Source organism: Aethalodelphis obliquidens, unplaced genomic scaffold, assembly GCF_003676395.1.
Source record: "Aethalodelphis obliquidens isolate GAN/ISIS:26980383/991018 unplaced genomic scaffold, ASM367639v1 scaffold23, whole genome shotgun sequence".
Lineage (NCBI taxonomy): Eukaryota > Metazoa > Chordata > Mammalia > Artiodactyla > Delphinidae > Aethalodelphis > Aethalodelphis obliquidens.
The window spans coordinates 20,018,538-20,042,830 of record NW_020837967.1 but is presented as its reverse complement, the minus strand read 5'-3'; the positions used below and the strand labels follow the sequence as shown (position 1 = coordinate 20,042,830).

At 41.6% G+C, this 24,293-nt stretch overlaps 1 protein-coding gene and 1 long non-coding RNA gene across 7 annotated transcripts in view; one reads left to right on the top strand and one right to left on the bottom strand.

The window, feature by feature from the left end:
- Positions 1 to 23,684, top strand: part of DCLRE1C (DNA cross-link repair 1C) — a 63,874-nt gene extending 40,190 nt beyond the window's left edge. For 4 of the 6 annotated variants that reach the window (XM_027121937.1, XM_027121935.1, XM_027121939.1 and 1 more), the window contains 6 exons: positions 1,465 to 1,566; positions 12,634 to 12,770; positions 13,302 to 13,356; positions 18,070 to 18,158; positions 19,258 to 19,352; positions 21,886 to 23,684. In XM_027121937.1, coding sequence (XP_026977738.1) covers positions 1,465 to 1,566; positions 12,634 to 12,770; positions 13,302 to 13,356; positions 18,070 to 18,158; positions 19,258 to 19,352; positions 21,886 to 22,862 — 1,455 coding nt within the window. In that variant the 3' untranslated portion in view covers positions 22,863 to 23,684. Of the gene's footprint in view, positions 1 to 1,464; positions 1,567 to 12,633; positions 12,771 to 13,301; positions 13,357 to 17,358; positions 18,159 to 19,257; positions 19,353 to 21,885 lie in introns of those variants that run through there. The other 2 variants (XM_027121936.1, XM_027121940.1) reach the window with 2 other exon arrangements.
- LOC113628375 (uncharacterized) lies at positions 20,092 to 21,973 on the bottom strand. Its single transcript, XR_003436031.1, has 2 exons — positions 21,866 to 21,973; positions 20,092 to 20,875 (listed from the first exon to the last, which is right to left on the bottom strand). It is a non-coding gene; the product is annotated as an uncharacterized LOC113628375 (long non-coding RNA).
- Positions 23,685 to 24,293: the final 609 nt, after the last annotated feature.

Sequence of the window (24,293 nt, the reverse complement as noted above, 5' to 3'; positions counted from 1 at the left end):
TTTCAAGCATCTTCATTTTTGTGAGGATGAAAGTTTCTCCCTGTCTCTCTGTACATCTCAGAATTTGCCTCTTTTATATCCTTCTTAGGCCAGAAACGTCAATTCCTTGTTACTTCTTGTTACTCATTAGTAAACAGGTAGTGAGAGGAATAAGGATAAGTTACAGGATTTCACAGGATAAGTAAGAAGTCATGCTCGGGTTCTTTTTTAATTAATTTATTTATTTTTGGATCTGTTGGGTCTTCGTTGCTGCGCGCGGGCTTCCTCTAGTTGCGGCGAGCGGGAGCTGCTCTTTGTTGCAGTGCACAGGCTTCTCATTGCGGTGGTTTCTCTTGTTGCAGAGCACAGGCTCTAGGTGCGTGGGCTTCAGTAGTTGCAGTACGCAGGCTCGGTAGTTGTGGCTCACGGGCTCTAGGTGCGCGGGCTTCAGTAGTTGTGGCGCACGGGCTTAGTTGCTCCGCGGCATGTGGCATCTTCCAGGACCAGGGCTCGAACCTGTGTCCCCTGCATTGGCAGGCGGATTCTTAACCACTGCGCCACCAGGGAAGTCTCATGCTCGGGTTCTTGCTATAGCTGTCTTGGTATTAATTACCACAGCGATTTAACATTATTCTAAAGTGTTTTGTTATCCAGACTTCAAAATGAGCATACTTTTTTGAGGAGTGCTATTTCATTATCCTTGTATTAATCTAAGTATTTGCTATTTACTCAAAACTACCCAGAAAACGATTCAAGTAAAACCGACATGTGGGTTTTAACAATTTAAAACATATTCGCTTTAAAATTCTAACGGTGGCTGAGGTTTGTTTTGTTTTGTTTTGCTTTTTTGCATCTGCCCTCCTCCTTTTCATCCAATAAAAAGGTGTGTGGAAAGGGAGGACCTGGGTCTCCACTTCCTCGTCCCACTGGCCTCCCTCTCCCCCAGCTGCCCGTATGCAGCATGTTGTGTGTGTCTTCATGAGCAAGTGATTCATTTGTTTAGTATTTTATTTTATTTATTTTTTGGCTGTGCCTCATGGCTTGTGGGATCTTAGTTCCCTGACCAGGGATCAAACCCGGGCCCCGGCAGTGAAAGTGCCAAGCCCTAACCACTGGACCGCCAGGGAATTCCATGAGCAAGTGATTCTTGATTGTTCTCTGCAGTACACCCCATATTTAGAATAAAGCTTGACATAGAGCAGGTGCACAATAAATATGAATCGAATGACTCTTGATGGATCGATCCAATGAAATCCACCAGCCGAGTCGCCAGACTTTTCATTACCACCCACAACGGGTGGTAACGTAGACTGCTGGAAATGGGATCTCAGCGTCCTGCGTTGAAATAGCTGAAAACTAGGCTTCGAGGAAGAAGAAAGACTTAGTTTTAACTGGATGATTTGCCCTTGCCTAATTACCCTTGAACACTTTATTTACAGGAAATACAGTTCCAATAATGTGCTTTATTTGTGTTGTTTTCCTCAGGTTCACGTGAATAAACTAGACATGTTTCGAAACATGCCTGACATTCTTCATCATCTCACAACAGACCGTGACACTCAGATCCATGCGTGTCGGCATCCAAAGGTATGTGGTGAAGTGTTTCTCTTACTGTTTGTGTGATCCATGAAAAACAGAATTTTAGGTCCAGAAGGAATCTCAAATTCCATTTTGTTGGCTCTTCAATTTACAAACGTAAAAACTGAGGCTGAGATCGTGTTCGTAGATCAAGGTCATGCAACTACACATCACTGTATTCCATTACCGTAAACTTCCTAATTAGGAAACAGACACAGATATTCAGTACTTTTAATTTTTTTTTACATCTTTATTGGAGTATAATTGCTTTACAATGGTATGTTAGTTTCTGCTTTATAACAAAGTGAATCAGTTATACATATACATATGTTCCCATATCTCTTCCCTCTTGCGTCTCCCTCCCTCCCACCCTCCCTATCCCACCCCGCTAGGTGGTCACAAAGCACCGAGCTGATCTCCCTGTGCTATGTACCTGCTTCCCACTAGCTATCTATTTTACGTTTGGTAGTGTATATATGTCCATGCCATTCTCTTGCTTTGTCACAGCTTACCCTTCCCCCTCCCCATATCCTCAAGTCCATTCTCTAGTAGGTCTGTGTCTTTATTCCTGTTTTACCCCTAGGTTCTTCATGACATTTTTTTTTCTTAAATTCCATATATATGTGTTAGCATACGGTATTTGTCTTTCTCTTTCTGACTTACTTCACTCTGTATGACAGACTCTAGGTCCATCCACCTCATTACAAATAGCTCAATTTCGTTTCTTTTTATTGCTGAGTAATATTCCATTGTATATATGTGCCACATCTTCTTTATCCATTCATCCGATAATGGACACTTAGGTTGTTTCCATCTCCGGGCTATTGTAAATAGAGCTGCAATGAACATTTTGGTACATGACTCTTTTTGAATTATGGTTTTCTCAGGGTATATGCCCAGTAGTGGGATTGCTGGGTCATATGGTAGTTCTATTTGTAGTTTTTTAAGGAACCTCCGTACTGTTCTCCATAGTGGCTGTACCAATTCACATTCCCACCAGCAGTGCAAGAGTGTTCCCTTTTCTCCACACCCTCTCCAGCATTTATTGTTTCTAGATTTTTTGATGATGGCCATTCTGACTGGTGTGAGATGATATCTCATTGTAGTTTTGATTTGCATTTCTCTAATGATTAATGATGTTGAGCATTCTTTCATATGTTTGTTGGCAGTCTGTATATCTTCTTTGGAGGAATGTCTATTTAGGTCTTCTGCCCATTTTTGGATTGGGTTGTTTGTTTTTTTGTTATTGAGCTGCATGAGCTGCTTATAAATTTTGGAGATTAATCCTTTTTCAGTTGCTTCATTTGCAAATATTTTCTCCCATTCTGAGGGTTGTCTTTTGGTCTTGTTTATGGTTTCCTTTGCTGTGCAAAAGCTTTGAAGTTTCATTAGGTCCCATTTGTTTATTTTTGTTTTTATTTCCATTACTCTAGGAGGTGGGTCAAAAAGGATCTTGCTGTGATATATGTCATAGAGTGTTCTGCCTATGTTTTCCTCTAAGAGTTTGATAGTTTCTAGCCTTACATTTAGGTCTTTAATCCATTTTGCGCTTATTTTTGTGTATGGTGTTAGGGAGTGATCTAATCTCATACTTTTACATGTACCTGTCCAGTTTTCCCAGCACCACTTATTCAAGAGGCTGTCCTTTCTCCACTGTACATTCCTGCCTCCTTTATCAAAGATAAGGTGACCATATGTGTGTGGGATTATCTCTGGGCTTTCTATCCTGTTCCATTGATCTATATTTCTGTTTTTGTGCCAGTACCATACTGTCTTGATTACTGTAGCTTTGTGGTATAGTCTGAAGTCAGGGAGCCTGATTCCTCCAGCTCCGTTTTTCTTTCTCAAAATTGCTTTGCCTATTCGGGGTCTTTTGTGTTTCCATACAAATTGTGAAATTTTTTGTTCTAGTTCTGTGAAGAATGTCAGTGGTAGTTTGATAGGGATTGCATTGAATCTGTAGATTGCTTTGGGTAGTAGAGTCATTTTCACAATGTTGATTCTTCCAATCCAAGAACATGGTATATCTCTCCATCTATTTGTATCATCTTTAATTTCTTTCATCAGTGTCTTATAATTTTCTGCATACAGGTCTTTTGTCTCCTTAGGTAGGTTTATTCCTAGATATTTTATTCTTTTTGTTGCAGTGGTAAATGGGAGTGTTTTCTTGATTTCACTTTCAGATTTTTCATCATTAGTGTATAGGAATGCCAGAGATTTCTGTGCATTAATTTTGTATCCTGCTACTTTACCAAATTCATTGATGACCTCTAGTAGTCTTCTGGTAGCATCTTTAGGATTCTCTATGTATAGTATCATGTCATCTGTAAACAGTGACAGCTTTACTTCTTCTTTTCCAATTTGGATTCCTTTTATTTACTTTTCTTCTCTGATTGCTGTGGCTAAATCTTCCAAAACTATGTTGAATAAGAGTGGTGCGAGTGGGCAGCCTTGTCTTGTTCCTGATCTTAGTGGAAATGCTTTCAGTTTTTCACCATTGAGGATGATGTTGGCTGTGGGTTTGCCATATATGGCCTTTATTATGTTGAGGAAAGTTCCCTCTATGCCTACTTTCTGGAGGGTTTTTATCATAAATGGGTGTTGAATTTTGTTGAAAGCTTTTTCTGCATCTATTGAGATGATCATATGGTTTTTCTCCTTCAGTTTGTTAATATGGTGTATCACGTTGATTGATTTGCGTATATTGAAGAATCCTTGCATTCCTGGAATAAACCCCACTTGATCATGGTGTATGATCCATTTAATGTGCTGTTGGATTCTGTTTGCTAGTATTTTGTTGAGGATTTTTGCATCTATGTTCATCAGTGATATTGGCCTGTAGTTTTCTTTCTTTGTGACATCCTTGTCTGGTTTTGGTATCAGGGTGATGGTGGCCTCGTAGAATGAGTTTGGGAGTGTTCCTCCCTCTGCTATATTTTGGAAGAGTTTGAGAAGGATAGGTGCTACCTCTTCTCCAAAAGTTTGGTAGAATTCTCCTGTGAAGCCATCTGGTCCTGGGCTTTTGTTTGTTGGAAGATTTTTAATCACAGTTTCAATTTCCATGCTTGTGATTGGTCTATTCATATTTTCTATTTCTTCCTGATTCAGTCTTGGCAGGTTGTGCATTTCTAAGAATTTGTCCATTTCTTCCAGGTTGTCCATTTTATTGGCATAGAGTTGCTTGTAGTAATCTCTCATGATCTTTTGTATTTCTGTAATGTCAGTTGTTACTTCTCCTTTTTCATTTCTAATTCTATTGATTTGAGTCTTCTCCCTTTTTTTCTTGATGAGTCTGGCTAATGGTTTATCAATTTTCCTTATCTTCTCAAAGAACCAGCTTTTAGTTTTATTGATCTTTGCTATCGTTTCCTTCATTTCTTTTTCATTTATTTCTGATCTGATTTTTATGATTTCTTTCCTTCTGCTAACTTTGGGGGTTTTTGTTCTTCTTTCTCTAATTGCTTTAGGTGCAAGGTTAGGTTGTTTATTCGAGATGTTTGCTGTTTCTTAAGGTAGGGTTGTATTGCTATAAACTTCCCTCTTAGAACTGCTTTTGCTGCATCCCATAGGTTTTGGGTCATCATGTCTCCATTGTCATTTGTTTCTAGGTATTTTTTAATTTCCTGTTTGATTTCTTCAGTGATCACTTCGTTATTAAGGAGTGTATTGTTTAGCCTCCATGTGTTTGTATTTTTTACAGATCTTTTCCTGTAATTGATATCTAGTCTCATAGCGTTGTGGTCAGAAAAGATACTTGATACAATTTCAATTTTCTTAAATTTACCAAGGCTTGATTTGTGACCCAAGATATGATCTATTCTGGAGAATTTTCCATGAGCACTTGAGAAAAATGTGTATTCTGTTGTTTTTGGATGGAATGTCCTGTAAATATCAATTAAGTCCATCTTGTTTAATGTATCATTTAAAGCTTGTGTTTCCTTATTTATTTTCATTTTGGATGATCTGTCCATTGGTGAAAGTGGGGTGTTAAAGTCCCCTACTATGAATGTGTTACTGTCGATTTCCCCTTATTTGCCTTATGTATTGAGGTGCTCCTATGTTGGGTGCATAAATATTTACAATTGTTATATCTTCTTCTTGGATCGATCCCTTGATCATTATGTAGTGTCCTTCTTTGTCTCTTCTAATAGTCTTTATTTTAAAGTCTATTTTGTCTGATATGAGAATTGCTACTCCAGCTTTCTTTTGCTTTCCATTTGCATGGAATATCTTTTTCCATCCCCTTACTTCAGTCTGTATGTGTCTCTAGGTCTGAAGAGGGTCTCTTGTAGACAGCATATATATGGGTCTAGTTTTTGTATCCATTCAGCCAATCTGTGTCTTTTGGTGGGAGCATTTAGTCCATTTACATTTAAGGTAATTATCGATATGTATGTTCCTATTCTCATTTTCTTAATTGTTTTGGGATCGTTATTGTAGATCTTTATCTTCTCTTGTGTTTCTTGCCTAGAGAAGTTCCTTTAGCATTTGTTGTAAAGCTGGTTTGGTGGTGCTGAACTCTCTCAGCTTTTGCTTGTCTGTAAAGGTTTTGATTTCTCCATCAAATCTGAATGAGATCCTTGCCGGGTAGAGTAATCTTGGTTGCAGGTTTTTCTCCTTCATCACTTTAAATATGTCTTGCCAGTCCCTTCTGGCTTGCAGAGTTTCTGCTGAAAGATCAGCTGTTAACCTTATGGGGATTCCCTTGTGTGTTATTTGTTGTTTTTCCCTTGCTGCTTTTAACATGTTTTCTTTGTATTTAATTTTTGACAGTTTGATTAATATGTGTCTTGGGGTATTTCTCCTTGGATTTATCCTGTATGGGACTCTCTGTGCTTCCTGGACTTGATTAACTATTTCCTTTCCCATATTAGGGAAGTTTTCAACTCTAATCTCTTCAAATATTTTCTCAGTCCCTTTCTTTTTCTCTTCTTCTTCTGGAACCCCTATAATTCGAATGTTGGTGCATTTAATGTTGTTCCAGAGGCCTCTGAGACTGTCCTCAGTTCTTTTCATTCTTTTTTCTTTATTCTGCTCTGCAGTAGTTATTTCCACTATTTTATCTTCCAGGTCACTTATCCGTTCTTCTGCCTCAGTTATTCTGCTATTGATCCCATCTAGAGTATTTTTAATTTCATTTATTGTGTTGTTCATCATTGCTTGTTTCATCTTTAGTTTTTCTAGGTCCTTGTTAAATGTTTCTTGCATTTTCTCTATTCTATTTTCAAGATTTTGGATCATCTTTACTATCATTATTCTGAATTCTTTTTCAGGTAGACTGCCTATTTACTCTTCATTTGTTAGGTCTGGTGGGTTTTTATCTTGCTTCTTCATCTGCTGTGTGTTTTTCTGTCTTCTCATTTTGCTTATCTTACTGTGTTTGGGGTCTCCTTTTTTGCAGGCTGCAGCTTTGTAGTTCCTGTTGTTTTTGGTGTCTGTCCCCAGTAGGTAAAGTTGGTTCAGTGGGTTGTGTAGGCTTCCTGGTGGAGGGGACTAGTGGCTGTGTTCTGGTGGATGAGGCTGGATCTTGTCTTTCTGGTGGGCAGGTGCACGTCTGGTGGTGTGTTTTGGGGTGTCTGTGGACTTATTATGATTTTAGGCAGCCTCTCTGCTAATGGGTGGGGTTGTGTTCCTGTCTTGCTAGTTGTTTGGCATAGTGTGTCCAGCACTGTAGCTTGCTGGTCGTTGAGTGGAGCTGGGTGCTAGTGTTGAGATGGAGATCTCTGGGAGATTTTCGCCATTTGATGTTATGTGGTGCTGGGAGGTCTCTTGTGCACCAGTGTCCTGAAGTTGGCTCTCCCACCTCAGAGGCACAGCACTGACTCCTGGCTGCAGCACCAAGAGCCTTTCATCCCCATGGCTCAGAATAAAAGGGGAAAGAAAGAAAGAAAGAGAGAGAGAGAGAGAGAGAGAGAGGGAGGGAGGGAGGGAGGGAGGAAGGAAGGAAGGAAGGAGATAAAATAATATAATATAAAGATAAAATAAAATACAGTTATTAAAAGAAAAAATAATTATTAAGAAAAAAATTTTTTTAAAGAAAAAAAAAACATGGACAGATAGAACCCAAGGACAAATGTTGGAAGCAAAGCTATACAGACAAAATCTCACACAGAAGCATACACATACACACTCACAAAAACAGGAAAAGGGGAAAAAATCATAAATCTTGCTCTCGAAGCCCACCTCCTCAATTTGGGATGATTCGTTTTCTATTCAGGTATTCCACAGATGCAGGTACATCAAATTGATTGTGGAGCTTTAATCCACTGCTTCTGAGGCTGCTGGGAGAGATTTCCCTTTCTCTTCTTTGTTCTCACAGCTCCGGGGTTCAGGTTTGGATTTGGCCCCGCCTCTGCGTGTAGGTCACAGGAGGGCGTCTGTTCTTCGCTCAGACAGGACGGGGTTAAAGGAGCAGCTGCTTCGGGGGCTCTGGCTCACTCAGGCCGGGGGGAGGGAGGAGCATGGAGGCGGGGCGAGCCTGCGGCGGCGGCAGAGGCCGGCGTGACATTGCACCAGCCTGAGGCGCGCCGTGCGTTCTCCCGGGGGAGTTTTCCCTGGATCCCGGGACCCTGGCAGTGGCGGGCTGCACAGGCTCCCCAGAATGGGGGTGTGGAGAGTGACCTGTGCTCGCACACAGGCTTCCTGGTGGCGGCAGCAGCAGCCTTAGTGTCTCATGCCCGTCTCTGGGGTCCACGCTGTTAGCCGTGGCTCGCGCCCGTCTCTGGAGCTCCTTTAAGCAGCGCTCTTAATCCCCTCTCCTCGCGCACCAGGAAACAAAGAGGGAAGAAAAAGTCTCTTGCCTCTTCGGCAGCTCCAGACTTTTCCCGGACTCCCTCCCGGCTAGCCGTGGTGCACTAACCCCCTGTAGGCTGTGTTCACGCCCCCAACCCCAGTCCTCTCCCTGCGCTCGGACCGGACCGAAGCCCGAGCCTCAGCTCCCAGCCCCGCCCGCCCCGGCGGGGGAGCAGACAAGCCTCTCGGGCTGGTGAGTGCCGATTGGCACTGATCCTCTGTGCGGGAATCTCTCCGCTTTGCCCCCACACCCCCGTTGCTGCGCTCTCCTCCGCGGCTCCGAAGCTTCCCCCCTCCGCCACCCGCAGTCTCTGCCCGCAAAGGGGCTCCTAGTGTATGGAAACCTTCCCTCCTTCATGGCTCCCTCCCACTGGTGCAGGTCCCATCCCTATCCTTTTGTCTCTGTTTATTCTTTTGCCCTACCCAAGTACGTGGGGGGTTTCTTGCCTTTTGGGAGGTCTGAGGTCTCCTGCCAGCGTTCAGTAGGTGTTCTGTAGGAGTTGTTCCCATGTAGATGTATTTCTGGTGTATCTCTATTACAAAGGGTAGGTTTTTTGGGTTCTTTTTTCTGTTCCATTTCCTGAGACACAATGGGTCTTCAGCTGTGGCATGAGGATCACAGGGTTTGGTGTCCTTTCTTTCTTGGCTTAAGGCTTTTGTTCCTGCTAGTGTTGAAGGGTCTCCTGCAGAGGTGGTGGGGGGTGGGGGCTGTGGCTCACCGTGGGGCAAGGACACTGGCAGCAGAAGTTGTGGGAAGTACCCCTTGGCATGAGCCCTCCCAGAGTCTCAGTACTTTTAATTATTAATGAAATATATTTATACAATTGATACGTGTTTATTTGTAATGACTTATGTAATGAACAGTTTATTTGTAAGGAAATTAGTAACATGTTAGAGCTTATAATTTAAGAAAACAATCACAACCCGTTGTGATTTACTTTTTAAAAAAATATATTTATTTATTTATTTATGTTTGGCTGCCTTAGGTCTTCGTTTCTGTGCAGGCTTTCTCTAGTTGCGGCGAGTGGGGGACTTCTCTTCCTTGCGAGGCGCAGGCTTCTCATTGCAGTGGCTTCTCTTGTTGCGGAGCACAGGCTCTAGGTGTGCGGGCTTCAGTAGTTGTGGCACGTGGGCTCAGTAGTTGTGGCTCGCAGGCTCCAGAGCACAGGCTCAGTATTTGTGGCTCACAGGCTTAGTTGTTCCGCGGCATGTGGGATCTTCCCGGACCAGGGCTTGAACCTGTGTCCCCTGCATTGGCAGGCAGATTCTTAACCACTGCGCTACCAGGAAAGCCCGTGATTTACTTCTGAGACTCATGACACGTGCGCATTTATAAACTTTATTTTCCTTCTCCTCATTTGAGATAAATGTCTAGATATAACTTTGCTTTGAATTTTGAAATAGTTACATGTATTGCTGGTCCAATTTCAAATGAATGTTTTTAGTGTCTTTGAAACTCGCTGGTAATTGGTCTTCTGATGCCACCATAGAACTCCCTTCTCTTATTACCTGCCAGGTGTTAAATTTTAAATTGGCCTTCAACATTTCCATTTTAATTTATATTGTCATTCAATGTCACTGCTACTAATTAGTCATCTTCACATGTAGGGGTATGTGTGATCCTAATTGTTCTCTAAATCTTTAATCTTAGCATTCATATGCTGAGTAATTTTTATTTTGGTAAACAGTGCATTTATACATTTAGATAATCATTGTAACAGTAATATTAGGGCTTCCCTGGTGGCACAGTGGTTGGGAATCCGCCTGACAATGCAGGGGACATGGGTTCGAGCCCTGGTCCAGGAAGATCTCACATGCCATGGAGCACCTAAACCCGTGCGCCACAACTACTGAGCCCGTGCGCCCCAACTATTGAGGCTTGCATGCCTAGAGCCCATGCTCTGCAACAAGAGAGGCCGCCGCAATGAGAAGCCCATGCACCGCAACGAAGAGTAGCCCCCGCTTGACGCAACTGGAGAAAGCCCACGCACAGCAACAAAGACCCAACACTGCCAAAAATAAAAATAAATAAAATAAATAAATTAAAAAAAACCAGTGATATTAGCTCCATCAGCCAAAATCCTAAAGTAAATTTGCTCAGCACTAAAGTAAAGCAAAATTTAAAAACAACAACAACAAAAAACGATTCTTATCCATAGCATGGAAGATTCTATTTCAGACCACTGCAGGAGAGCTACTAGGTAAGAAATTACTTTTGATGATTGGTCAGCTGCATACTATAATTTGCATCATGAATTTATTTCATCATTCTGTTTGTATATGTACACACACACATACACATGCAATGAATTAATGGATGGATAAAAACAATGTAGATACAAAGTAGAAACTATTTTGTCCTTTTTCTTTTGGACTTGTAGTCTTTGCCCCTACCATGCCCCGTAACTATTTTAATTGGCAGATTTCTTTTTGGTCTAAATTTTCTCACAAACCACAAAGTAGCTTAACTAACCCCCTGTCATTTCCCACATGGCTACTCGCCTTGAAACACTACTTCTAGCAGCTTAAGGTATGTGCCTCAGGTCACATAGCCTTAAAAATATTCAACAGAGCAGCCTGCACAGCCCTGGAGCACTCTCATCCACAGCCTCGTGGGAAACAGCACCAAAAGTGCTCCAATGATGTTTGATTTGGATGGAGTGTTCATGGTTTCGAAGGATTCCTATCTAAATGTAATGTCTTTGGGAAAATAGTCACATTGGTTTTCAACCTTTTAAAAACACATGTTACTTTCCTCTCCAACTTTATTTTGATAAATTTTAAAGCAGGGCTTCCCTGGTGGCGCAGTGGTTGAGAGTCCACCTGCCGATGCAGGGGACACGGGTTCGTGCCCCGGTCCGGGAGGATCCCACATGCCGCGGAGCGGCTGGGCCCGTGAGCCATGACCGCTGAGCCTGCGCGTCTGGAGCCTGTGCTCCGCAACGGGAGAGGCCACGACAGTGAGAGGCCTGCATGCCGCAAAAAAAAAAAAAAAAAAAAATTTAAAACAGTAAATTTGTTAGACTAGTACAAAGAACACCATGTACTCTTTTATTTTAAATTGAAGTGTAGTTGATGTACAATGTTATATGTTACAGTTGTACAATGTAGTGATTCAGTTTTTAAAGGTTGTATTCCATTTATAGCTACTATAAAATATTGGCTCTATTCCGTGTGTTGTACCATATATCCTTGTAGCTCATTTTAAATCTAAGAGTTTGTAGCTCTTAGTCCCATGCCCTTATTTGCCCCTCCCCCTTCCCTCTCCTCACTGATAACCACTAGTTTATTCTCTATATCTGTGAGTTTTGTTATATTCACTAGTTTGTTGTATTTTTTAGATTCTACATGTATCATACAGTATTTGTCTTTCTCTGTCTGACTTATTTCACTTAGCATAATACCCTACAAGTCCATCCATGTTGTTGCAGATGGCAAAATTTTATTCTTTTTTATGGCTGAGTAGTAGTTCATTGTATATATTTTTATGAACCACATCTTCTTTATTCATTCATTTGTTGATGGACACTTAAGTTGATTCCATATCTTGGCAGTTGTAAATAATGCTGCTATGAACATTGGGGTGCATGTATCTTTTCAAATTAGTGTTTTTTTTTTTTTTCTGGATATATACCCGGTGTGGAATCACTGGGCCATACAAACACCACGTCTTCTTCCTCTGGCTTCCCGTGTGTTAACACCATCACGTCTGCTCCCTGACGTACTCTGTGTCTGTCTCTGTGTAACTAGCACCCCCACCCCCCAATCCACTTGAGAGTCAGTTGCAGATGCCATGACACTTTGCCGTAAACAAGGATGTTCTCCTGCACGACCACAGTACAGTTCCCACACTCAGGAAGTTTAGCATTGATACGACCCTACTGGATGTGATGGAGTCCATATTCAAATTTCCCTAGTTGTCCCGATCATGTCCTTTATGGCTTGTGGAGGGAAGAGCAGGGCCTCCTGTTCTTAATACAGTCATCCAGGATTTTATTAAGAATCATCTTTTGCATTTGCTCAGGCCTCTTCAGTTTCTTTTCATGTAGATCAAGTCTCAAACCTTTTGCTTTTCTTTCATCACACTGACATATTTGAAGAGTTCAGGTCAGTTGTTTTGTGGAACATTCCTCAATTTGGGCTTACCTGTTTCCTCATGTCTCTCTCTATATATATATATTTCATGTCTGAAAACTCATCTACATTTGTTTTTGAGGCCCTGCCTACAAACAGATTTGTTGAAAATATTAAACTGCTTTACTATAATTTTAAAATCTTTTTTAGGCAGAGGAATATTTTCAGTGGAATAAGTTACCCTGTGGCGTTACCTCCAAAAATAGAATTCCACTCCACACAATCAGCATTAAGCCATCCACTATGTGGTTTGGAGAAAGAGCCAGAAAAACCAATGTCATTGTGAGGTAAGCAAAGCAGTGTCTTTCGAGAGAAACCTGGCCTTGAGGTAAATCGATAGTTGAAATGCAATCTAGCCTAAGCCTAAGAAGAGGATATATTATAATTGTGGAAAATAACTTCTGAAATTTAAACTCTATTTAAACTAAAGAGATGCGGCTTTCAAAGCTGTCTATTGGCTAATACCATTAGCCAGTATTTCCTGGGGTTTACTTGAGTTAGACAGATGAGAGGGTTAGAGACAGGGCCTCTTGCCTGGCAGAGAGTTAGGAACTGACGTTGTATGAAGTAGAAGCCTTTGGTGGAGTAGAGGAGTCCCATACTGATCACCACGTTTTAGCAAATTTCCTTAACGTTGGCCATTCAGAATGTCTACAAAAATTTACATTTCTGGAAAGAGTTCCCCCTTGTCCCAGGAAGAAATTCTTTTTGGTAAGGTGATTTCATACTGCAGAAGCCTGAATAAGAAGACTTGAAATTTCGAACTGAGCTTAGTTTTGATAAGTGACCTTTAATTTTGTGTTTTCATCTCACTTTAGGACTGGAGCGAGTTCGTACAGAGCCTGCTTTTCTTTTCACTCCTCCTACAGTGAGGTAAGAGGACCTCATATACTCCCCTTCGTGGCTTCTGCGGGCATCTCTTTTTCTACCGCTTAAGACAGGTTGTGGCTTTTCCTAAAGAAATTTAGGGAAGACATCTCAGTGGATGAGCTGTGTTACTAAGTCTAAAGGAAATTGCTATCATCACTTGTTTTCAGCCTAAACATTGAAGAAAACATATGATTAAGGTTTTCTTTCCAACTTGCTTTCTAAATGTATTTTAAATTCCCCACTTCATTTCTGTTCATGTGTCATAAAAAATCGTAAATCTGACTGTTTAGCACTTGGAACTGTATTCAGTGTCTTGTGATGACCTATAATGGAAAAGAATCTGAAGCTGTACACCTGAAACTAACACAATATTGTAAATCAACTATAGTTTAATAAATAAAATTAAAAAGCAAACAAGCAAAACATAAAAAGCTTCCCCAAGGAAGTAATAGTTAAGAAGATAAAAGAAGATACTCCCACATTATACAAGCCAGGGAATATGGCCTGTATTCTGTAATAACTATATGTGGAGTATAACCTTTCAAAGTTGTAAATCACTGCACTGTATACCTGTAACTTACATATAATATTGTACATCAACTATACTTCAGTAAGAAAAAAAGAAGATTGAAAAAAAATAATCGTAAATCTTATTTGAAGGAGTACTACAGATAAGATCTCATTATTGGTAGCCTTAGGGTACTGTGCAGATTCTTGGCCTCTTCCAAAATTTGATTGTACTGAAAAGCCGTTTAAAAAATTGTCCTGAATATTCAGCAATGAGGAAGAACAAAGGTGACTGAGGTGTAGACCCTGTCCTTAGGACATAGTATAGTAGAATTATTCAGTTGAAGAGGGCTTAAAATGGTATTGTTATGGTACTTTTTTTTTGCCTGTGCCACACGAAATGCGGGATCTTAGTTCCCCGACCAGGGACCGAACCCGTGACCCCTGCAGTGGAAGCTGAGAGTCCTAACCACTGGACCGCCAGGAAAGTCCCCGTTATGGTACTTTTTATATAGGAAATTGACATACTAGAATGGGAACCTGACATATGTAATTTATTTGCAGAATCCTCATGCATTTCCAAAGTAAATGCTAGCATCTTACAAGTGCAGGGATTCAGTAATTTCATGTATTGGAGAAAAAGCAATATAAAAGCTGGCTTTTTATGACACTTTAAGTCATACATAATTTTAGTTTTGCCCTTTCTGCACTTAACACATTTCCCTGATAGTGATTATTTTTGTATTGGGGGTACATGGATATAGCTCTGCAGCAGTGAGGATGGGCATGGTGATGATTTGAACAGGTGGATTCTTGCAGAGCTCCAGGTAGCAGCATTTTTTTAAAATTTTTTATTGAAGTATGGTTGGTTTACAATGTTGTTAGTTTCTAGTGTACAGTAAAGTGACTCAGTTATTTATATATATATAAATATATATATTTATCTACATTCTTTTTCAGATTCTTTTCCCTTATAGGTTATTACAAAATATTGAATATAGTTCCCTGTGCCATACAGTAGGTCCTTGTTGTTTATCTATTTTATATATAGTAGTGTGTGTATCTGTTAATCCCAAACTCCTAACTTATCCCTCCCCTGCCCCCTTTCCCCTTTGGTAACCATAAGTTTGTTTTCTATGTCTGTAAATAAGTTCATTTGTATCACTTTTTAGATTTCACATATAAGTGATATAATACTTGGCTTTTTCTGACTTTCTTCACTTAGTATGATAATCTCTGGGTCCGCCCATGTTGCTGCAAATGGCATTATTTCATTCTTTTTTATGGCTGAGTAATATCCCATTGTATATATGTACCACATCTTCTTTATCCATTCGTCTGTCAATGGACACTTAGGTTGCTTTCATGTTTTGGCGATTGTAAATTGTGCTGCTATGAACATTGGGGTCAGGTAGCAGCATTCTTTTCAAGTCAGCCAGAAAACTGTAAATGATTATTTGGTATCAAAGTATCCCAGTGACATCTCTCTTCAATAGCTGGGCTTAGCTTCCAGGTGCAAATGGATTATTTGAGAGTAGCCTGGAAGTAATTCATCTGGATGGTATAATTTAGTTAACGTTTTATCAGTTTATCCTTTTAGGTTGTTGTCAAAGCCCCTTCCTGGTGATTTGTCCTGGGCTAGGCATCTGGCCCAGCATCACTGTTGCTCAACCTTCCTCTTACCCCTCAGCATCCTTTTCTGTCTCAGCCACAGGGAGGGCTTCTAATTGGGGAAAACTTTTCAGTCAAAACTGCTCTTATTTCTCTTCTTCAGTATAGTTAGCAGCCAAGTTGGGAAGCACAGCCTTCCTGGGATTCTATAAAGTTAGCTCCCAATGGGGAGGCATCTCCCTGCTGCTTGGGTAGAGGGGTGGAGCAGCTGACCTGCTTCTTCTCTTCCCTCTCTCCTCGGATGACAGCAGTTACCCTGCTTGTGGCGGGGTTACCCTGAGCTCTGGTTACTCATCTTCTCTCACTGTGTCCAGTGAGAAGAGAGAGGCTTTCCGGAAAACTGCTTTAATTAATACGCCTATATCCTGTGTATAGAACACGCTGAACTATATTTAAAAATGTAAATAGTAGGGAGCATTCCCCAGCGGTCCAGTAGTTAGAACTCCGCGCATCCACTGCAGGGGGCACGGGTTCCATCCCTGGTCAGGGAAGGAAGATCCCGCATGCCACGTGGCGAGACCCCCCAAAAAAAGGAAAACAAATGTGAATAGATTTAAAGATCATTTCCTTTTTTTTTTTTTCCCCAAGTACGGTTGATCCTCATTATTTGCGGATTCCTCATTTACAAATCTGCCTGCTCACTGACATTTGTTTGAATCCCCACATCAGCGCGAGTGGCGCTCTGTGGTCATTTGCAGACGTGCACAGCAGGGCCGCAAAAGATTTGAGTCGCCCGACACGCACATTCCCGACTCAGGTCGCACACGGTGGCCTCCTGCCTTCTTGTTTCAGCTCCCGGGCTGTAAACGAGTGTCCTCTTTGCCATCTCTTTACTGCTGCGTTTTCCATATTTGTGTGCTTTTTGGGGTGATTTTGCCGTTTGAAACAGCCTCCAAGTGTAGCGCTGAAGTGCTCTCAAGTGTTCCTAAGCTCCAGGAAGGCCGAGATGTGCCCTGCTGAGGCGGTGCCTGTGTCGGATAAGTTCTCTTCAGGCGTGAGCTGCAGCGCCACTGGCTATGAGCTCAGTGTTCATGGATCAGCAGTGTATTCTACGGACGGTATCTTTAAAGAGAAGCACACATAAAAGAAGGTTGTGTACTTGATCTGTTGACAAAGCGCTGTGACTGGAGGTTCAGGGAAACACTGTATTTATTTCCCCCAGGAACAGTGGTCTACTGTCTGCAGTGGCTTATGGAGTGGAACTACTGCACAGAACCAGAACGGACTGTGTTAATGGGTAGTTTTAAGGCAGGCATCTGAAGAAAGGGCATCGGTGTGGACCAGTGGGAGAGGATGCCCTCTCCTGGGTATCTCTTGTCTCCTTGTGGCCACTTCATCTCTGAGTAGATAGGGGCCATTTCTGGTGTGGGTCTGAGCAGACTCTCTTCATTCTTATTCCCTTCAAAAGCCTCAGATTTCTACCAGCCTCGACTCTGGATTGATTATGCAAATCATATAGGTTGTGGGCAAGGTAAATAATGGCTTCTTTTTGCATGCCTACTCTGAAAGTACAAAGGAAATTGTTTATGAGAAGTATCCAAAGAATGTATCTGTTCCTGCCTTTCCCCTTTGTCTTCAGGTTCCCATTTTATTTGAATATAGAGTTATTAATAATTCCTGGGTTCCCTACCTGTTTTGACTTGGTGCTTTATTTGAAAAAGTTGGGTGCTAATAATTTGTGTCTCTGTCTCCCCATTTGCAGAAGGGAATAAAAATCTTTGTGTTGTCATTACCAACTTTGTAATAGACAGTTTTATTGAATGTTCAACTATGTGCCAGGTACCAGGGCTAAGCACTTTACCCACATTATCTCATTTATACTTTTAGATGAAGACTCTAAGACTCAGAGACGTTAGGTAACTTAACCGAGACCACAAGCTCACCAAGATCTAATAAGTGGCAAAGCAGAAGCTCTTCTGGGTTGTTAGAGGTGTTTTGAGGAATAGTGACAGAAGCCCTCCTGTTTAGCACTCTGAGCTTTGCAGAAAATCAAGGTATTCACGACATTTTGGCATGTCCTTGTTTAGATTAGAATAAACCCTGAGAACTAATCAAGCAGTCTCAAAGATGTGGTTCCCCTTGGTACTGCTAACGATTATGTCGGAGGAAAGAAATGCAACTCTAAGACCTTGTTTCCTTGTGCGTCTTAAATACTCAGATGAATTCTCACTTCCTTGAAGGGGATTGGTTAACTACGGGTGAGTGACCCTAGATGAGGGAACTAATGTCATCTGAAGAAACGGAGCCTCTGCATCCCATTCATCAGTGATCCTCACTCCTTACTGGGGAACAGAATCACCTGAAGAACATCCAAACCTACTGACCTCCAGGCCCCATCATAGCTCAGTTAGGGGACTTTTGGGGTTGGGTCTGTCTTCTCCTAGGAGGTCCCCAGGTGCTCCCCATGTGCAGCTGGCATTGGGACCACAGTCTTGAGAGACTTCTACTTCTCTTTCCCCGCATCCCTTTATCTGCTGCTCTAACGCCAGGGCTCTTCACCGTAGAGATAACTGATGCATTTTATTTTCCTTCTTCCAGATTAAAGATTTCTTGAGCTACATCTATCCTGTGAATGTATATCCAAATGTCATTCCGTTAGGCACAACTATGGGTAAAGTTCAAGAAATGTGAGTAGTTACTACTTGTGGGACTTGTGTTTTTGGGCGGGATGGATCCAGAGAAGTTTTGGGCCGGAAACCAGGGGCAAGGATGTAAAATGGGTGTGGCTGTAAATATGGTACTGGTTGGGAGTATATGGGCTTTCCTCACGTGAGTGTGTTAACATAAAATCCTAAACGCTTCTGGGAATCTGGCATAAGGAAGCCATTGCGATACTGAATTCCCTGAATGCCAGAACGTGTTCCTCTATTGCTTAATAGGTTATTAGAATAGGACCTGCTTTTCTGCAGCATAAGAACAAAGATAAAAGTTTTGCTTTCCCCCCAATCCTACAATTAGATGAATATCTACCAGGTTGTTTTAAGTGCTTGTATTTACCACTTTATTATACCGAATTTTTTTAAAAAATAAATTTATTTATTTATTTTTGTGGTATGCGGGCCTCTCACTGTTGTGGCCTTTCCCGTTGCGGAGCACAGGCTCCGGACACGCAGGCTCAGCGGCCATGGCTCACGGGCCCAGCCGCTCCGCGGCATGTGGGATCTTCCCAGACCGGGGCACGAACCCATGTCCCCTGCATCGGCAGGCGGACTCTCAACCACTGCGCCACCAGGGAAGCCCCTAATTTTATTTTTGGCTGCGTTGGGTGTTTGTTGCTGCACGCGCGCAGGCTTTCTCTAGTTGCAGCAAGAGGGAGCTACTCTGTCGCTGGGTGTGGGCTTCTCATTGTGGTGGCTTCTTTTTTGCGGAGCACAGGCTGTAGGCGCGTGGGCTTCAGTTGTGGCACGCGGGCTCAGTAGTTGTGGCTCACAGGCTGTAGAGCGCAGGCTCAGTAGTTGTGGCACACAGGCTTAGTTGTTCCGCGGCATGTGGGATCTTCCTGGACCAGGGCTCGTACCGTGCCCCCTGCATTGGCAGGCGGATTCTTAACCACTGTGCCACCAGGGAAGTCCCTGAAGTAATTTTTAATTATTAAACAATGCTTTTCAGTTTTGAAAAGTAGTGGTATGGTTTCCCCCATAGTTAGGTTTTTATAATCTCTAAAAGTGATGCTTACATTCCAGCAACTTCCCAACAGGAAAAATAAAATATTCATATTCATTTCAGCTTAAAGCCTTTATGCCGATCTTCCCAAAGTACTGAGCCAAAGTATAAACCACTTGGAAAATTGAAGAGAGCAAGAACAATCCACCTAGACTCAGGTAAGAAGAATGACCTGGAGTCCCAGGTGTGGGTTTCCCTGGAAGACCGCTTTTCAGGGTGCTCTGGTCTGTGAAAGCTGTCTTTTTTACTTTCTTCATGATGTCTTTGGAAGTGTAAAATTTTAAATTTTTGATGAAGTCCAATTTAATTTCTTTTATAGTTTGTGCTTTTTTTGCTTTTGGTGTCATATCTAAGAACCTCTTGCTTAACCCAAGGTAATGAAGATTTACTCTCATATTTTATCATTTCTGGGTAGTTGTGACTTTTTTCCTTATTATATAGGGTATTTTCCCACCTTTGTACACGTCTGTGGTAATTTTTTGAATGCCGTGACTATATAATGGTATATTTAATCTGTTGTACATGTTAGGTTATTTTGAACTTTTCACTTTTATAAATATTGTGATGAGGGCATTATATGTAAGTCTGTTTCACAGCTCTCATTATTGGGTGAAATTGTAGAAATTACAGTGCCTGACACATACATATTGCCAAATTGTTTTCCAGTAGATTATACCAGTTTATACAGACATCAGCAGTACACGATGGTGGAAAGTACCTATGAATTATGACATTTGTCTTTTTTTATTAGGTTTAGGTGTGTTATCAGTTTGTGTAAATGTTAAGGATTTCAACACTTTATTGTGATGTTTTCTGTTATATGCCTTCCCATTTTCATAGAGAGAAATTTCAAAATTTTATATTGTCATAACAGAAAGAATACATGTCGTCAGAATAAACTTCTAATAGTATAGAAACTTTACTTTTTTTTCAGATACATACAGGTGAGTTAATGTGAAAATGTTTTGACAGATTATTTTTACAGTTGAAACATACCACGATACTGGTATAGTCACTGATCCAGAAGAACATGAAACTGTCCAACTTAGAGGTGATACAGAAAAGTTCCACAGAAAGGTAACTGGCACATTAGTGGAGGAGCTATAACAAATTAATCCGTGGCTCATAAATGAAGCCATAATTTGGAGACCAGGGTGACTCCGAGTATAGACCCTAGACATCTTAGTCACCTTAAGTCCTTTAGAAAAGAAGATAAATAGCTGTTTGTTTAAACAACTGTAGTTGTAATACAGAACACTGGACTTCGGTCTCCTGACTGCACACTGTCACACATCTTCTCCGGGCCTCCCTCCTCACTGGTAAAATGGGAGCTGGATGACGGTTTCTATTCCCCATCCGCCTCCCTTTAAAAGCAGCTTTTAAAAATGCAGTTTTAAGCTACATCCTTTATCAGTGGGAAAACAGTTAACTTATAATTACCTGCTTCTTAACACAAGGTTCTGCACTAGAACATAAGCTGCCCTCTACAGTAAGTAGCCTCATGAGCATTTTATTTCCTTCTTCGAGGTTAGGTTAGGTGCCATTAGGGCGCAGGAAAGTATCTGTCTTCCCCCCAGTTCCGTGCCATGTCATTTTAATTTATGTAAATTTCATCCTCCACGTAAGGTCCTCATTTTCAGAATGTAAGTGGACGGGGCTCACTCCAGGCTAGTGCAGCATGCTTAAGACAGTAAAATGACACTAGATGTGGCTTATTCAGTGTCTTGGTTAAAGCTGACTTGATCTGTGTGTCCCCCAGTGTCTCTCATGGCCTGTGCTCTTGGCATAGGGCTGCATAACAATCACCAGAGACTGGGTGGCTACTTCTCACACTTCTGGCGGCTGCTGGGATGTCCAAGCCCAAGGTGCTGGCAGATGTGGTTCCTGGTAGGGGCCCACTTCCTGGCTCTCAGCCACCTTCTCACTGTGCACTCACATGGCCTTTCCTCTGTGCATGGGCATGGAGAAGGTGAGAAATCTGCTTCCTCTTCTCACAGGGACACTAAAATCCCATCACACGGGTCCCCCCCCGCCATGAGCTAATTATCGTCTAAAGGCCCCACCTTCACATACCACCATCACACTGTAGTCAGAATTTCAAATTATGAATTTTGGGAGGACACAGACATTCAGCCTATAACATGCATAAAGTAGGTATCAGAAAATGTTCACAGAAGGAAAATGTTAGGTCAATCAGCCAACTCCTTGAGCACCTACTATCTGCAGAGCACAGCGAGTTTGCAAACGTCTCTCTTAGTCTGGGTGGTTCAAAAACCTAGCTGACGTACAGAATCGGCTGTAGAACTTAACTTTAAAAGTAAATTATTCGGTCCTACTTTCAGGGACTCACTAGGTGTGAAATGAAATGTAGAAAGCTGTTTTATTTAAAAAGCTCTCCAGAGGAGAACCACTGATTAAGGCTCTGTGGCCTTATTTGGGGAGCACAGATCTTTAGTCTCAACGCACAGTCTGGCTTTATGACAGGTTGAAGGCTGGTAGATAAATTGTTCAGAATAGCCCAAGAATACAGGGCCTTTTAACTTCTCTTGGAAGAAGAGTGAACACCCACTAATTGCAATTCCATGAATTAAAAAATGTAGCTAAGAGCTACAAATTGGATTTTTAATTAGAAGCACAAATTGGTTCCTTTTGCATTGTGTTACCTACACACCTGTTCTGTTTATCCCACAGAGGAGGACGATGACAGTGACCTCTTTGATGATCCTCTGCCAGTACCTTTAAGGCACAAGATTCCAAACCAGCAAACTCTTCACCCTGAGGTATTTCCCACAACTGCGATATCACAAAACCAGCCTGAAAAACAGAGAGAAAGCACAGGATGCTTCAGAGCAGAGAGTATGCCAACTTTTCTTTGGGCAGACTTTATAGATTGTGAGGAATCCAACAGTGAAAGTGAAGAATCAGAAATCCCAGCTTCAGCTCAAGGAGACATGGGTCCTGTCCCACAGCTCCAGAAGAAGGCTGACGGGGAAGTACCACAGTGGGAAGTGTTCTTTAAAAGAAGTGCTGACCTCACTGATGATGACTGTTTGGAAAACCTCCCGTCCTCCACAGAGGCAGGGGGCTCTCAGTCTCCGAAGCTTTTCAGTGACTCCTCTGATGGGGAATCAACTCACATCTCTTCCCAGACGTCTTCCCAGTCAACACACATATCAGAACAAGGAAGTCAAGGCTGGGACAGCCAGTCTGACACTGTTCTGTTATCTTCCCAAGAGAGAAATGGGGGTATGACCTCCTCGAGCAGACGCGTCTATAAGCCAGGAATCAACAATACTCTTGCCCCTCAGATCGAACAAAATGTACTTTGCCCAAAGGACACATATTCTGATTTGAAAAGCAGAGATCAAGATGTAAGTATAGCCTCTAGTGTTGGAGAAACAACTACTCTAAGCAGTGGGAAGCACATGCCTCAGGAGAAAAGGCCACTAAATCTTAGCAGCAGCGCAGATTCACAAAGCTCCTCTGATTTTGAAATTCCCGCCACTCCAGAAGCCGAGCTACCTACACGAGAGCATTTACAGTATTTCTATGAGAAGTTGGCAACAGGGGAGAGGATAGTAGTTGAAAAAGGAAAACGCTCACTTCATTCTAGAGCAACCACTAAAAAACCTATACCAAGAGATAACAGTCAAAATCCTAATAGATAAATTAAAATGGAATACTTAAAAATGTTCCTATAACCTAAAAGGTGGCAGTAAAGGGGAAACGGAGGACCAAAAAATAGAGGGAAAACACAGGAAACAAGATATGGGAGAACTAAATCCAAACCTATCAATAATTACATCAAAACAGGAAAAACCATAAACCAACTATATTCTGTCTATAGGAAGCTGACTTCAAAAGACTTGGGTAGGTTTACCAGTGAAAGGATGGAAACCTTTACCATGTAAACATTACTTAAAAGAAAGATGGAGTGGCTATGTTACTAGTGATAAAGCATCCAGTTCACTGAGACAGAAGCCTAAAAGTACCGTACAACTTTGGAATATACAAAGCAAAAACAACTGAAAGGAGAAAGACACACTAATGCACAATTACAGCTGTAACAATCAGTCTACAGACTATCAGCAAGGATACAGAAGAACTGAACAGCACCGTCAACCAACTGGATTTAACTGACACTAAGAACACTTCACTTCATCCAACAGCAGAAGACACGCTTCTCAAGTTTACAAAGGACGACGTTCACCAAGACAGACCATATCCTGGGTTGTAAAAATACTTCAGATTTAAAGAATAAACTTGGATCTATTACCATAAACTGATGGCGATAGAAGAAAGTCAGCCCCTTACCTATCTCAGGTGTTCCATCACTTAAGAGTACTGATGTGAATACCGTGGTAAAATCAAAACCTAAAAGAAAATACTTACTTAAAAGGCATTCAGCTTCCTTAAAGTCCATCGATAGGTTATGTTTTTGCATAGTTATGTATGTGGATTTAATAAAGTTATTAGCAAATATTCATAAACCCTTTGGTTTGCTGATATTTCATAGATTAAGAAAGCAAAAGCAGAGATTTCACTTCAAACAAGTTTAAGCAGAGTCTCTAAAAAACAATTTTCGGATCAATTAAACAATGAAATGCAGTATCACCATGCTACATTGTAATTAAACCAAAAATCAGTACTGGAGCCACAAAACTAATTAAGGTTGCAAGACTTAGAGTCAGCGGGAAAGGAAGATAAACTGGGTGTTCAGGGGAACCAATGTCAAGTGGACCCAGGAAGCCAGCCCTCTCACTTGTCCAGAAGGGAATTTTCCATTCCCAAATGTTGGCAGAAGGATAAATTAGCCCTTGTCCATTGACATGGGAGAAAAACTGGACAGTGGCGACTACACTTCAAATTTCGGCTAAGAAACTGGCACCAGAGAGGGGTGAGGGGAAGGAACCGACACGATTATTAAGGGTCAGGGCTGAGAGTAAGGGTGCAACTCCTTTCTGACTGTTCTCTGAGGAATATGTTGAATCACAATTTATAGCAAGTGTCTCTGCCCTAAATTACTCAACAGTAAGTTTTATTAATATGTACACCAACACAGACTGGTCTGAGCATAGTAAGGTAGCTGAGGGCAGAGG